We start from the raw sequence: 16934 nt of genomic DNA on the forward strand, positions 1-16934 counted from the left end.
TGCGCTGGCTTGAGCAGGGGGACCTGGCGTGCGCTGCGGGATTTTAATCCATGACGGCGTAGTGTGTTACTAATGTTTTTTTTTGAGACTGTGGTCCCAGGTCATTGACCAGGTCCTGCCGTGTAGTTCTGGGCTGATCCCTCACCTTCCTCATGATCATTGATGCCCCACGAGGTGAGATCTTGCATGGAGTCCCAGACTAAGGGTGATTGACTGTCATCTTGAACTTCTTTCATTTTCTAATAATTGCGCCAACAGTTGTTGCCTTCTCACCAAGCTGCTTGCCTATTGTCCTGTAGCCCATCCCAGCCTTGTGCAGCTCTACAATTTTATCCCTGATGTCCTGACACAGCTCTCTGGTCTTGGCCATTGTGGAGAGGTTGGAGTCTGTTTAATTGAGTGTGTGGACAGGTGTCTTTTATACAGGTAACGAGTTCAAACAGGTGCAGTTAATACAGGTAATGAGTGAAGAACAGGAGGGCTTCTTAAAGAAAAACTAACAGGTCGGTGAGAGCTGGAATTCTTACTGGTTGGTAGGTGATCAAATACTATTGTCATGCAATAAAATGCAAATTAATTACTTAAAAATCATACAATGTTATTTTCTGGATTTTTGTTTTAGATTCAGTCTCTCACAGTTGAAGTGTACCTATGATAAAAATGACAGACCTCTACATGCTTTGTTAGTAGGAAACACTGATGATTTTGCAGGTTATCAAACACTGTATCTGCAACACATGTTACTGATCTGTTAAAGTCTCTAATTTAAGAATTTCTCATCTCTTCCTGGGGTCCAGAAAAATGAAGGCAGACCTGTATACACGATTAAAAACGTAAAATGTAATGTAACAACAGATTTCACAACACATTGTGTGCCCTCTACTACCATATATCTACGCCAACAACAAAATCCATGTGTACTTGTGTGTATGTAATCATGTGTATGTGCGTCTGTTTGTGCATGTGTCTCTTCACAGTCCCCACAGTTCAATAAGGTATGTTTTTTTCTGGGTGCATCCTTTAGGGAGTAACGATCTGCACCTCTGAACAAGTCACATACCCTACACAATACAATGTCATATGGACTGAGCTATATAGAGTACATTTATATTGATAGATGGATTAATATTTGGATATCTATGTCCCTTCCCTTCCCCAAGTTATGACATAGCAGCCAGCCACCTGGTCTTTTGTTGTGTGCTAAAAGAAATTGCCTTATCCACTCAACCTGTGAAGCTGTTAGGATAATTAATCTGTTTTCTATTCTGCAGATAGACTGACAGACTGTGTTCATTGTGGCAGATCTGCTCATCTCACCTGTGATCATAAAGCCACCAGTGAATCCATTGTTGAAGCTATTTTGAGCCACTGGTCAGAGTGGATCTGGTGTGACATATTTTGGGAGATCATCAGGTGGATAACCTCAACACCCAGAACCAATTAGCTACTATATTTTGATGGAGACTAGGCTGTTTGTTGCAAGGGACTAGGTGGATGTACGTGAATGCTTGGCGAGACACAGACACACGGAGAGAGACATGTAAGCGAGTTCAATCTTACCTTAGAAAAATCTTCAAGCGCCAGAATAGTTGCAAGAAGGTGCCACTTGGAGGCGTCCGTCGCATATTTTTAATCACACAGAAAGTGTGCTTGGGGGGAAGAGAAATGTTTTGTACTGTTTATCCTGACGTCAGTTAGTACGGCTTGAACTACTGCCGTTGTCTCGCACCCACGTTTCAGCAAGAATTCGGGAATCGATAGGCTGGAGTCCACAACTTGCAGATCGGTCCTCGATGAGTCACTGAAATGATTTCTGCAGCTATTCCAAACTGGACTAAAACAGCACAATGAACACCTGCGCTTTTCTGCTGCTCCTGGCCGTTCAAATCTACGCCGAAGGCATAGAGGGACCAACAGGTAAAGAGACATTTCTTCCTGTTTTCAAGTCACTGCGCACTTGGGAAGCGATGCATCCAGTTTGGCAAGCTCTAAATCGCTGTGTTGAGCCGGAAAAGGGGTGTGAAAGGTGTCGCAGTATGTTTCCCGCAGTTAACTTTATTCATAGGAGATGGAAGGTTCGATTTATTAGATAATGAAGAGGGCTTACTGAGATAATTGTCAAGAGGCGAGATAATGGGCTCTTCATAAGAATAGACAACTTCGTTATGAAAATGTGTTTTATTAGATTGCTACGAATCTGAGGATAGTGCTTGTTTTGTGAGAAAGACTTGCCTCTCTACTTTCCAGATCAGAATCATCCTCACATTCCCGCTTTTTGTTATAGCTTTATGGCATGTAAAGGGAGGGTAGTCTAGGGTATGTTATTGGTATATTCGCCTAATCGTTTATAGCCCGTATTTCCCCCTTGGAAATGGCTATTCAAACAGTGCGTCGGTATAGTTTGCTACTTTCATTCTAGATTAACATTTCTGGACATGAAATTACATTCCAACGGGTAAATGTGGATACAGATTTACCGATGTTTTGTGTTGAGTTTTAAAGCCTCTTATCTGATGGAAATATGCAGACTGAGGGAAAACCATGCTTTGATTGAGAACATGTGCTGGCAAGTGGCTACACTGACATTTTCAACCGGACCCAGTCTGTAATACCTTCATGTTTCAAGCAGGCCCTATGCCCAAGAACGCCAAGGTAACTGTCTAAATGACTATTGACCCATATCTGTAGCCAGAAAGGCTAGTATGGCTCACATAATCCCAAACACCCTGGACCCATTCCAATTTGCATAAGGCCTCCACAGATGAATCAATCTGTATTGCAGTCCACACCCTCTCCCACCTGGAGGAACACCTACACTATATATACACAAGTATGTGGACACCCATTCAAATGAGTGGATTTGGCTATTCCAGACACAACCGTTGCTGACGTGAATAAAATTGAGCACACAGCCATGCAATCTCCATAGTCAAACATTGGCAGTAGATGGCCTTACTGAAGCTGGTTGAGAGAAGGCCAAGAGTGTGCAAAGCTGTCGTCAAGGCAAATGGTGGCTACTTTGAAGAATCTAAAATGTAATATATATTGATTTGTTTAAACCTTTTGGGGTTACTACATTATTCCATATGTGCTATTTCATAGTTTTGATGTCTTCACTATTATTCTACAATGTAGAAAATAGTAAATATAAAGTAAATACCCTTGAATGAGGTGTGACCTAACTTTTGACTGGTATTGTATACTAAATAATACAGTTGAAGTTTGAAGTTTACATACACCTTAGCCAAATACATTTAAACTAAGCTTTTGACTATTCCTGACATTTAATCCTAGTAAAAATCCCTGTTTTAGGTCAGTTAGGATCACCACTTAATTTTAAGATTGTGAAATGTCAAAATAATAGTAGAGTGAATTATTTATTTCAGCTTTTATTTCTTTCATCACATTCCTAGTGGGTCAGAAGTTTACATGCACTCAATTAGTATTTGGTAGCATTGCCTCTTATATTGTTATATGTTTCGGGTAGCCTTCCACAAGCTTCCCACAATAAGTTGAGTGAATTTTAGCCCATTCCTCCTGACAGAGCTGATGTAACTGAGTCAGGTTTGCAGGCCTCTTTGCTCGCACACGCTTTTTCAGTTCTACCCACACATTTTCTATGGGATTGGGGTCAGGGCTTTGTGATAGCCACTCCAATACCTTGACTTTGTTGTCCTTAAGCCATTTTGCCACAACTTTGGAGGTATGCTTGGGTCATTGTCCATTTGGAAGACCCATTTGCGACCAAGCTTTAACTTCCTGACTGATGTCTTGAGATGTTGCTTCAATATATTCACATAATTCTCCTCCCTCATGATGCCATCTATTTTGTGAAGTGCACCAGTCCCTCCTGCAGCAAAGCACCCCCACAACATGATGCTGCCACCCCCGTGCTTCACGTTTGGGATTGTGTTCTTCGGCTTCCCCATTTTTCCTCCAAACATAACGATTGTCATTATGGCCAAACAGTTACATTTTTGTTTCATCAGACCAGAGGACATTTCTCCAAAAAGTATGATCTTTGTCCCTATGTGCAGATGCAAACCGTAGTCTGTTTTTTTTAATGGCGGTTTTGGAGCAGTGGCTTCTTCCATGCTGAGTGGCCTTTCAGTTTATGTTGGTATAAGACTTTTACTGTGGATATAGATACTTTTGTACCTGTTTCCTCCAGCATCATCACAAGGTCGTTTGCTGTTGTTCTGGGATTGATTTGCACTTTTCGCACCAAAGTACTTTAATTTCTAGGAGACATAACGTGTCTCCTTCCTGAGCGGTATGACAGCGCCGTGGTCCCATGGTGTTCATACTTGCGAACTATTGTTTGTACAGATGAACGTGGTACCTTCAGGCGTTTGGAAACTGCTCCCAAGGATGAACCAGACTTTTGGAGGTCTGCAGTTGTTTTTCTGAGGTCTTGGCTGATTTCTTTTGATTTTCCCATGATATCAAGCAAAGTGGCACTGAGTTTGAATTTAGGCCTTGAAATACACCCACAGGTACACCTCCAATTGACTCAAATTATGTCAATTAGCCTATCAGCTTCTAAAGCCATGACATAATTTTCTGGAATTTTCCAAGCTGTTTAAAGGCACAGTCAATTTAGTTTATGTAAACCTTTGACCCAATGAAATTGTGATATAGTGAAATAATATGTCTGTAAACAATCCTTGAAAAATTGACTTGTGTCATGCATAAAGTAAATGTCCTAACCGACTTTCCAAAACTATAGTTTGTTAACAAGAAATTTATGGAGTGGTTGAAAAGCAGCTTTTGGCAAATTAGTTCGTAACGAGCCAGGCGGCCCAAACTGCTACGTATACCCTGACTCTGTTGCACAGAACGCAAGAGAACTGACACAAATAAATTATAAGAAATTCATCTTAGCAGGCAATATTAACTAAATGTGCAGGTTTAAAAGTATATACTTGTGTGTTGATTTTAAGAAAGATGTTGATGTTTATGGTTAGGTACACATTGGTGCAACGACAGTGCTTTTTTCGCAAATGCGCTTGTTAAATCAACCGTTTTGGCAAAGTAGGCTGTGATTCAATGATAAATTAACTGGCAACGCATCGATTATATGCAACATAGGACAAGCTAGATAAACTAGTAATATCATGAACCACGTGTAGTTAACTAGTGATTATGTTAAGATACATGTAATGCTAGCTAGCACCTTACCTTGGCTCCTTGCTGCACTTGCATAACAGGTAGTCAGCCTGCCACGCAGTCTCCTCGTGGAGTGCAATGTAATCGGCCATGATCAGTGTCCAAAAATTCAGATTGTTATGAATACTTAGGGCCGATTTATCGCCCATTCCGATTAATCGGTCGACCACTAATAGAAACATGATTAATTTGTAATTCATATATAGAAAAAAACTATGCATTTCTATTTCCCTTCATCTACATCACAGGATTGTATTTCAATGAGATACTTTTAAGCACCAGTCAAAAGTTTGGACACACCTACTCATTCCACGATTCTTCTTTATTTTTACTATTTTATACATTGTAGAATAATAGTGAAGACATCACAACTATGAAATAATACTGGTCTCCTGTGTGCCCTACATTCTGTAGTACAGGCATGGCCTGCTCTCCCTTGTGTAAGGAATTAGGCACTTTCACATATTTACTACAGTATGTATTGTAGACTGTACAGTAGCCTAATAAACAAATAACCACATTTCATTGATAAAAAAATACTCTTTCAAAATGCAGATTTTGATTTAGTTATGGATCCGTAATGAATTACTATGGGAATCAATATCACTGATTTACAGAAATATTGGAACAAAGTTGTCTAATGAAGGCAAACAATTTAGAATCCTCCAATCCTCCAATCCTGTAGACTACTCCCGACCGTCACATTGTACAGCACCATATTTTCCATTCCATTTTCTCTCCTTTTTTTCAGAATGGAAACACCATAATATTAATCACTGTATATGCCATGAAAATGACTTTTCAACATTAAGATGGGTACAACACAATAGTGTGTCATACACAACACACATGCAACAAAACCATGTTTGCAAATATGAATTGTTATGAGGCAAAACATTAAGTGGAATGGCTTGAAATGAGAATTATTAAATCACATGCAGATAATTAAAAGAGGTCAAATGGAACTGTGATGCTTCACTAGGAACATCTGATTGTGTCAACAGAGATTTACAAGCTATTTATTATTTCGTCTGTGAACTGGGGTGTTGCAGTGCCCAACATCAGCATGATTTTCTTCCAATTAGCCAATTACAGTGGTGTGTTTGTCTGTGGATCATCATACGAGTGATTGGACTCCCCCCACACTTCTCCATGTGTGTCTGCTGGTTGCACAGATGAGGCGATGTTATGTTGATTCGGCCTTGACTTTAAAGCAAGGGTTGGAACTGGTTCTGGGAACAGAACAGAAAACCGGAAAATAACTAAATTACTTGACAAACAGAACCCGAATTGGAAACTAAAGTATACAGTTCTGCAACAGAACCGTTTATTTCATTTATTACATTTATTTAATGTTTATTTAAATAGGCAAGTCAGTTAAGAACAAATTCTTATTTACAATGACGGCATACTCTTGTTTAAAAGCTTGGGATCCAGTTAATAATGTTATTTTACGTTGCAGGCATTATTTTCAGTTCCCCAAAATTGCAACAAAGCGCCTATGCAAAGCCCTCACTCTTTCTCAAATTATTCCAACGTCTGCCAGGCAGCTGGGAATCTTTGCCTGTGTGTGTGTGGGCTACCTGCCCCTCCCTTCTGAAGCATGTTACTGTAGCCTACTGACAATGTTACAAGCATGATTCAGAAATTATGGAGATATGTTTATTAAAATAATGCATTTTAAAAATTTTCAATGCTAGTTAAGGACACTATACGGTAGTTATCGCGTTTCACGTTGGATTTATTAACAACAAAAAGGTAAGACGTGTTTTTCATTCTAGTGCTGCTCTGCACACACAAGCTTGTTAGCTATCAAGCTAATGTTTGCTCTGGTCCAACTTTAAACCAGCTGGGAAGTTCAAAGACATTCAAAGTTCCTCCATAGAAGTCATTCCAACATAGGTATAATTCTGTGGGCCTAATTCAGAAAATGCATGTCATAACAAAATGCCCAGCGCTTCAAGGCAAGCTTCCTCCATCCTCTCTTGCTCTCTTCTCAGCCGCAAAATTTCAGTTGCATCTCACATGACTGGCAGCACAGTGTATGTGCTTATATTTCATTATGATTAAACCATGCTGTTACTGCAAAATACAATTTGCTCTTAACGACTTTCCTATACAGATTCAATTGCTTACCTGCTCCATAGCAAGCTGTTCTAGCCTCACGGATTGGTGAAGTAATTTAATGTCGAGCTAAATGTCGATTGCAGAGGTTTTAAAAAGAAACAGAAAGGAACGATATAAACCAGTACTTTTTTGGGGTTCAAACCGTCTCAGAACTTTATTTTGCTGGTTGGAACAGTGGAACGAAACCAAAACAATAATGGTTCAGTTCAAAAGAAACAATTGGAAAACCAACAACACTTTGCATTCTCTGGGTAGCCTGGCTACTCAGGCTATATAGAATAAGCTGAGAGTCAGACAGAGTGGAAGATGAATGGGGCCCCTGCCGAAGAGCGTGCCTGCCTTGACGGGGCATACAAATCACGGCACTTGGTGTCAAGCTGAAATTCATAAAAAAAACACACATGGATAAGTTAGATTTTCCGCTGCCTGTAAGATGACTAACCCAGTCGGGGTCTGGCACCCATCCACGTAGCCTTGCAACATTAATATATCAGTGGGAAGGGGAGCAGAGACAGGACTGCAGAGCACAGCACTCCTCGCATAAGTACACTGCTTAATCACACAAGGCTGGGGAGGACGGGAGGAGGATGGTCTGGGGGACACCTAGGGGGTTATAGCACCACACTGGTAACCTGCTCTGAGACAAACCACTCCCTCTCTGTCTTTTCATTGGCTATCCACAATTCCACCCAGGACCACACAAATAGTGCTGCTTAGATTAAGATGGAAGTTATCTGATCTGTCCAGGACAAATTGATTTCTCTTCTCTTGCTTTTCTCTCTCCCTCCAGATGTTGGTTGGTCGGCTCGTGGTGGAAGTGTTTCCTCTCTGTGGGTCCAAAAACAACATTGATCGCTTTTTATTTTTTGTAATGATTTGTGCAACCACCTCTCTTGTACTTTTACCTCTATTATTCATTCACACTCACTGGTCTCTTTGTAATAGTCTTGAACCAAATTAACGTCTCGAAAAATTGACCAAATATGACTACAGACCCAGCTGACTCTCAGAGGCCGGTATCTAAGCTAAACATGTAGAGTATGATACTCAGTGCATATTTCATAATCCACTCAATCAAGCTCCTCCCAAGAGAAACATGAGTGGATACATAGCATGCATTTAACTGGCGTCAAGGGGTTGCTCTCATCTAAACTCAACAAAAAAAGAAACATCCCTTTTTCAGGACCCTGTCTTTCAAAGATAATTTGTAAAAATCCTTTACAGATCTTCATTGTAAAGGGTTTCAACACTGTTTCCCATGTTTGTTCAATGAACCACAAACAATTCATGAACATGCACCTGTGGAACAGCTTACAGGTAGGCAATTAAGGTCACAGTTATGAAAACCTAGGACACTAAAGAGGCCTGTCTACTGACTCTGAAAAACACAAAAAGAAAAATGCCCAGGGTCCCTGGTCATCTGTGTGAACTTGCCTTAGGCATGCTGCAAGGAGGATTGCAGATGTGGCTAGGGCAATACGTTGCAATGTCCGTACTGTGAGACTCCTAAGAGAGCGCTACAGGGAGACAGGATGGACAGCTGATCGTCCTCACAGTGGCAGACCACGTGTAACATCACCTGCACAGGATCGGTACATCCGAACATCACACCTGCGGGACAGGTACAGGATGGCAACAACAACTGCCTGAGTTACACCAGGAACGCACAATCCCTCCATCAGTTCTCAGACTGTCCGCAATAGGCTGAGAGAGGCTGGACTGAGGGCTTGTAGGCCGGTTGTCTGGTGAGGACCTGCCTTACATCACCGGCAGCAACGTCGCCTATGGACGCAAACCCAACCTCGCTGGACCAGACAGGACTGGCAAAAAGTGCTCTTCACTGACGAGTTGCGGTTTTGTCTCACCAGGGGTGGTGGTCAGATTCGAGTTTATCGTTGAAGGAATGAGTGTTACACGAGGCCTGTACGCTGAAGAGGGATTGTTTGGAGGTGGAGGATCCATCATGGTCTAGGGCGGTGTGCCACAGCATCATCGGACTGAGCTTGTTGTCATTTCAGGCAATCTCAACGCTGTGTGTTACAGGGAAGATATCCTCCTCCCTCATGTGATACCCTTCCCGTAGGCTCATCCGGACATCACCCTCTAGCATGACAATTCCACCAGCCATACTGCTCGTTCTGTGTGATTTCCTGCAAGACAGGAATGTCAGTGTTCTGCCATGGCCAGCGATGAGCCTGGATCTCAATCCCATTGAGTACGTCTGGGACCTGAATCCCATTGAGTACGTCTGGGACCTGTTGGATCGGAGGGTGAGGGCTAGGGCCATTTCCCCCCCAGAAATGTCTGGGAACTTTCAGGTGCCTTGGTGGAAGAGTTGGATAATATCTCACAGCAAGAGCTGGCAAATCTGGTACAGTCCGGAGGAGATTCACTGCAGTACTTAATGCAGCTGGTGACCACACCAGATACTGACTGTTACTTTTGATTTTGACTCCCCTTTTTTCAGGGACACATTTTTCACTTTATGTTAGTCACATGTCTGTGGAACTTGTTCAGTTTATGTCTCAGTTGTTGAGTATTGTTATGCACATACAAATCATTTACTCATGTTAGGTTTGCTGAAAATAAACTCAATTGACAGTGAGAGGACGTTTATTTTTTTTGCTGAGTTTATAAAGCAAAATGCTTAGGAATGACACTGTTACTGTTTGTCTGTCTGTGGATGTTCTAGCATGTCCTGCCAGCAATAACTGATGTTGCTGCTGGTGTTGAAGACAGTAGCTCTGCTCTAATAATAAGAGGACATTCTTACGAGGCAGTCATTTTGACAAACTGTGCCGCTTCGTATCGAGAATCTTCGGCATTAAGATGAGATGAAATCATAAAATGAGGGATGTCACAGAAACATTGGCACAGATTATACCAGTTAGCCGACAGAGCAGAGGAGGTGAGGGGTAGAAGTGTTAGATAGTGATCCCGTATCATTTAAGAGCAATTGGACGTAATAATAATCTGGTTGAAAACGGCCTATCGATATTGGTCAAGCATTTATTCCAGTGCCAAAATGGACTAAAAAGTGTAAGTAGGATTAGGGCTAGTACAATTATTGTGTAATAAACAAATATGGACAATAAACATGATTTTTTTCTGCATATTGGGGCGGCAGGGTAGCCTAGTGGTTAGAGCGTTGGACGAGTAACCGGAAGGTTGCAAGTTCAAACCCCCGAGCTGACAAGGTACAAATCTGTCGTTCTGCCCCTGAACAGGCAGTTAAGCCACTGTTCCTAGGCCGTCATTGAAAATAAGAATTTGTTCTTAACTGACTTGCCTTGCCTTAATACATTTTAGGAGAAGGGGGTTGCAACTTCAAGTAGATATAGTTGTTTTAATAAATATATATTTTTACATTAAGTGGGTAAAGTTGGTCATAATTTCACGAGTAGAACTGCACAATTGGGAGTGCAATGAAGGTTCTCATTTTTTTTAAACATTTGTTTTTGAGTCAGGGGTGTCACCAAAACGGAGTTGTATTTATGAGGTTTGTTGTAGCTATTTTCATGAGATGCATTATAAGCAAACATTTGCAAACAATCACCTTTGCCATGACAATGAATCGTTACCCAAAATTCCATAATCGTCACAGTATTTTAAGTAAAAATACTTTAAAGTACTTAATGTTTTTTGGTAGGTAACTGTACTTTTATATTTTTGACAACTTTTACTACACTACATTCCTAAAGAAAATACTTAATTTTTTAGTCTATACATTTTTTTTACAGACGTGAACTCTACGGGTCGGTAGTCCTTTAGGCAGGTTACCTTAGTGTTCTTGGGCACAGGGACTATGGTGGTCTGCTTGAAACATATCAGTATTACAGACTCGGTCAGGGACAGGTTGAAAATGTCAGTGAAGACATTTGCAGTTGGTCAGCCATTCTCAGCGTACGTGAGAATGCTATTCATTGACTACATAGAGCTCAGCATTCAACACCATAGTGCCCTCAAAGCTCATCATGTAGCTAAGGACCCTGGGACTAAACACTTCCCTCTGCAACTGGATCCTGGACTTCCTGATGGGCTGCCCCCAGGTGGTAAGGGTAGGTAACAACATATCCGCCACACCAATTCTCAACACGGGGGCCCCCCAGGGGCGGGAGGTCCTGTACTCCTGTACTCCCTGTTCACTCATGACTGCATGGCCAGGCACGACACCAACACCATCATTAAGTTAGCTGATGACGCAACAGCCTGATCACCGACAACAATGAGACAGACTCTAGGGAGGAGGTAGGAGACCTGGTTGTGTGGTGCCAGGACAGCAACCTCTCCCTCAATGTGATCAAGACAAAGGACATGATTGTGGACTACAGGAAAAGGAGGACCGAGCACGCCCCTATTCTCATCGATGGGGCTGTAGTGGAGCAGGTTGAGAGCTTCAAGTTCCTTGGTGTCCCCATCCCATCATGTTCCTTGGTGTCCCCAACTACCATGGTCCAAAAACACCAAGACAGTCGTGAAGAGGGCACGACAAAGCCTATTCCCCTCAGAAGGCTGAAAAGATTTGGCATGGGTCCTCAGATCCTCATAAAGGTCTACATCTGCGCCACCGAGAGCATCCTGACTGGTTGCATCACTGCCTGGCATGGCAACTGCTCGGCCTCCGACCGCAAGGCATTACAGAGGGTAGTGCGTACGTCCCAGTACATCACTGGGGCCAAGCTTTCTGCCATCCAGGACCTCTATAACAGGCAGTGTCAGAGGACGTTCCTAAAAATGTTTAAAGTCTCCAGCCACCCTAGTCATGGACTGTTCTCCCTGCTACTGCACGGAAGCGGTATCAGAGCACCTAGTCTAGGTCCCAAAGGGCTTCTAAACAGCTTCTACCCCCAAGCCATAAGACTCCCGAACAGCTAATCAAATGGCTACCCACATTATTTGCATTTCTCCCCCCCACCCTTTTATGCTGCTGCTACTCTGTTTATTATTTATGCATAGTCACTTTAACTATATCCTGTCTAGAAACCTGTTCCGCTAGCGGAACCCCTCGCCAACGGCGAATGAAATTGCAAATACTAATGAACAGAAATCTCACAAATCAAATTTCTCAAACACACAAGTATTGGGCACCATTTTAAAGATACAATTCTCGTTAATCCAGCCACAGTGACTGATTTCAAAAGTGCTTTACAGCAAAAGCTCCACAAACGATTATGTTAGGTCACCACCAACTCACAGAAAAACCCAGCCATTTTTCCAGCCAAAGAGAGGCGTCACAAAAAGCACAAATAGAGAGAAAATGAATCACTAACCTTTGATCTTCATCAGATGACACTCATAGGACTTCATGTTTTGTGTTTTGTTCGGTAAAGTTCATATTTATATCCAAAAATCTTATTTTACTTTGGCGTGTTATGTTCAGTAGTTCCAAAACATGCAGTGATATTGCAGAGAACCACATGTATTCACAGAAATACTCATAATAAATGTTGATGAAAATACAACTATTATACATGAAACTTTAGTAACACTTCTCCTTAATGCAACCGCTGTGTCAGATTTAAAAAACATTTGCGGAAAAAGCATAATCTGAGAACGGCGCTCAGAACCCAAACCAACCAGAGAAATATCCGCCATGTTGGGTAGTCAACATTATTCATAAATAGCATTATAAATATTCACTTACCTTTGATCTTCATCAGAATGTATTCCCAGGAATCGCAGTTCCACAATAAATGCTTGTTTTGCTCGATAATGTCCATGATTTTTGTCCAATTATGTCCAATAGCTTCTTTTGTTAGGGCGTTTGGTAAACAAATACAAAAGCACGATCTGGTCCATTCGGACTAAACGTTCAAAAAGTTATATTACAGGTCGAAGAAACTTGTCAAACTAAGTATAGAATCAATCTTTAGGATGTTTTTATCATAAAAGTTCAATAATGTTCCAACCGGAGAATTCCATTGTCTGTAGAAAAGCAATGGAACGAGAGCTACCTCTCAAGTGAAAGTGCGCGATTGAGAACTTATCCGGCCCCCCTTCACACGAGAAGCCAGAAACAATGTTCTAAAGACGGATGACATCTAGTGGAAGTGCAAAATAAGTGCAAAATAACCCATATCCCACTGTGTATTCGATAGGGGTGAGTTCAAAAACTACAAACCTCAGATTTCCCACTTCCTATGAGTTCTGTTATACTCACAGACATCATTCAAACAGTTTAAGAAACTTCAGAGTATTTTCTATCCAATACTAATAATATGCATATATTAGCATCTGGGAATGAGTAGGAGGCACGCTATTCATCCAAAAGTGAAAATGCTGCCCCCTGTCCCAAACAAGATATACATGTACATATTACCTCAATTACCATGACTAACAAGTGCCCCCGCACATTGTTCTCTGTATATAGCCTCGCTATTGTTATTTTACTGCTGCTCTTTAATTACTTGTTACTTAATTTTTTTTACTGAAATCTTATGTTTTATAACTGCATTGTTGGTTAAGGGCTTGTACGTAAGCACTGTTGTATTCGGCGCAAGTGACAACTTTTCATTTGATTTGACAGGTGTCAGTTAACATCGGCTAAAAAAATGAATGAAATTGTTGCCATTAGCACAATTACATTCATTAACCCTTGAGATAACATGAAAATAGTATAACCAGTTTTGCTCTGGAAAGTAAAATGGCCAGAGTGAGTTGTTCTCCCATTTGGGCCTGAAAGTAGCTAATCAACCTTAGTCAATTAGCTTGGGTGCTTAAATGCTTTTGTGAGGTCAGAATGCTCGGATCAACTATACTACTTGAACAGAGCATCCTGTGTGCGCCCTGAATGCTCTGGGAACGAAACACTCTGAATTTACGAATTGACAACACTCTGAATTTACGAATGGCTCAGAGCACACTCTGACACAGTTTATGAACGCACCCTTGATAAGCTGATTTAGCCAATGTTGCCTGGCTGCTCAATGTGCCTGCTATCTACTAATAGTAAAGGGGAGAACACCTCACTCTGACCATTTTACTTGCCCTAGCAAAGCTGGTTATACTGTTATCTCAATGGTTAACTTTTTAAGGCTTTTGCGCAGTATTCGGAAGTTTGAATGATTGAGGTGCCCAAAGTAAACTGCCTGTAACTCAGGCCCAGAAGCTAGGATATGCATATGCATGGTAGTATTGGATAATGGTATTTTCCAATAATATCTGTGAGTTTATCAGAACTGATTTGGCAGGCGAAAACCCGAGGACAATCCATCTAGGAAAATTTTATTTTGAGGTCATTGAACTTTTCAATGCTTTTCTACGGGAAAGTCTAATAATTAGGATCCATATTGTAGTTTCTATGGCTTCCACTAGATGTCAAGTCTTTAGAAATTGTTTCATGCTTGTTTTTTGAAAAATGAAGAATAATTATTTCGAAGTATCCCTCAGAAGGACTCTAGTCTTTTGGCCCGAGTGAATGAGTGTGCGTTCCTCGTTCTTTTTCTCCGGTATTGAACACAGTATATTTCGTCTCAAATTTGATCTATTATATACATATTAGAATACCTGAGGTCTGATTAGAAATGGTGTTTGAATTGTTTAGACAAAGTTTACACGTATCTTTTTAGATTCCTTTGTAGGCATCCTTGGGCGAGTTGGAACAGGTGGATTTCTGAATCAAACGCGCCAAATAAACAGACCTTTTTGGGATATAAAGAAGGACTTTATCGAACAAAACAACCATTCATTGTGTAACTGGGACACTTTGGCTTGCAAAAAGATGAAGATCTTCAAAGGTAAGTGATTTATTTTATCTCTATTTTGTGACACCTGTGCAGGTTATGTGGGTGTGGGAAGTGGGTGAGGCGCTGTCCTCAGACGATCAAATGCTATGCTTTCGCCGTAAAGCCTATTGTAAATCGGACAAAGCGGTTCGATTAACAAGATTCTAAGCTAAAGATGGTGTATAACACTTGTATTGTTATGAATGTTTAATATTACTACTTTTGTTTTTTGAATTTCGCGCTCTGCAATTTCACCGGATGTTGTCGAGGTGGGACGCTAGCGTCCCAATGATCCGAAAGAAGTTAATGACTAACTTTGCTATTGGCAACAATTTCATTTTTTTTGCTGATTTTTTCTGACACCTGTCATAACAACCTGGTGCTAGGTCATTTGTAAATGAAATCAATTATTCTGCACTCTACCTACTACTAAATCAAATGTTATTGGTCACATACACATGTTTAGCAGAGGTTATTGCGGGTGTAGCGGGATGCTTGTGTTTGTAGTTTCAACAGTGCAGTAATATCTAACAATTTCACAACAATACACACACATCTAAAGTAATGGAATTAAGAATATATAAATATTTAGATGAGCAACGACGGAGCGGTTTTGACAAAAATACAGTAGAATAGGATAGGCAAGGTGCAATAGATGGTATATAAAATACAGTATATACATATGAGATGAGTAATGCAAAACACGTGAACATTATTAAAGTGGCCAGTGATTTCAAGTCTATGTATATAGGGCAGCAGCCTCTAAGGTGCTAGTGATGGCTATTTAACAGTCTTATGGCCTTGAGATAGAAGCAGTGTTTCAGTCTCTCAGTCCCAGCTTTGATGCACCTCTACTGACTTCGCCTTCTGGATGATAGTGGTGTGAAGAGGCGGAAACTCGGGTGGTTATTGTCCTTGATGATCTTTTTGGCCTTCCTGTGACATAGGGTGCTGTAGGAGTCTTGGAGGGCAGGTAGCTTTCCCCTGGTGATGCATTGGGCAGACCACACCACCCTCTGGAGTGTCCTGCGGTTCCGGGAGGTGCAGTTGCTGTACCAGGCAGTCATACAGCCCGATAGGATGCTCTAAATTGTGCATCTGTAAAAGTTTGCCTCCTGAGTTTGAAGTAGCGCTGTTGTGCCTTCTTCACCACACTGTCTGTGTGGGTGGACAATTTCAGTTTGTCCGTGATGTGTATGCCGAGGAACTTGAAGCTTTCCCACTGCGGTCCCGTCGATTTAATAGGGGGTTGCTCCCTCTGCTGTTTCCCGGAGTCCACAATCAGCTCCTTTTGTTTTATTGACTTTGAGTGAGAGGTTATTTTCCTGGCACCACACCCCCAGGGCCCTCACCACCTCCTGTCTCGTCATTGTTGGTAATCAGGCCTATTACTGTTGTCGTCTGTAAACTTGATGATTTAGTTGGAGGCGTACGTGGCCACACAGTCATGGGTGAACAGGGAGTACAGGAGGGGTCTTTGCATGCACGCTTGTGGGGCCCCTGTGTTGAGGATCAGTGAAGTGGATATGTTGTTTCCTACCTTCACCTTTGGGGACAGCCTGTCAGGAAGTCCAGGACTCAGTTGCACAGGGCGGGGTCAGACCCAGAGCCTCGAGTTTGATGATGAGCTTGGAGGGTACTATGGTGTTGAATGCTGAGCTATTGTCAATCAACAGCATTCTTACATAGGTATCCCTCTTGTCCAGACAGGAGTGGGCAGTGTGATGGTAATTTCATTGTCTGTGGATCTATTGGGGCGGTAAGTAAATTTTAGTGGGTCTAGGGTGTCAGGTAAGGTAGATGTGATATGATCCTTGATTTGTCTCTCAAAGCACTTCATGATGACAGAAGTGAGTGCTACGGGGTGATAGTCAAAAAAAACAAATGTATTTATAAAGCCCTTCTTACATCAGC

General features: G+C 41.6%; 1 protein-coding gene across 6 annotated transcripts in view; it reads left to right on the forward strand.

Moving 5' to 3' along the window:
• The first annotated feature begins 1690 nt into the window (after positions 1–1690).
• The window catches only part of LOC124019498 (receptor-type tyrosine-protein phosphatase U), a 348981-nt gene continuing 333737 nt past the window's right edge, over positions 1691–16934 (forward strand). For all 6 annotated transcript variants that reach the window (XM_046334848.1, XM_046334850.1, XM_046334851.1 and 3 more), the window contains exon 1: positions 1691–1917. In XM_046334848.1, the coding sequence (XP_046190804.1) occupies positions 1848–1917 (70 nt within the window). In that variant the 5' untranslated portion in view covers positions 1691–1847. The remainder of the gene's footprint in view (positions 1918–16934) is intronic.

Source organism: Oncorhynchus gorbuscha, unplaced genomic scaffold (assembly GCF_021184085.1).
Source record: "Oncorhynchus gorbuscha isolate QuinsamMale2020 ecotype Even-year unplaced genomic scaffold, OgorEven_v1.0 Un_scaffold_609, whole genome shotgun sequence".
Classification (NCBI taxonomy): Eukaryota; Metazoa; Chordata; class Actinopteri; order Salmoniformes; family Salmonidae; genus Oncorhynchus; species Oncorhynchus gorbuscha.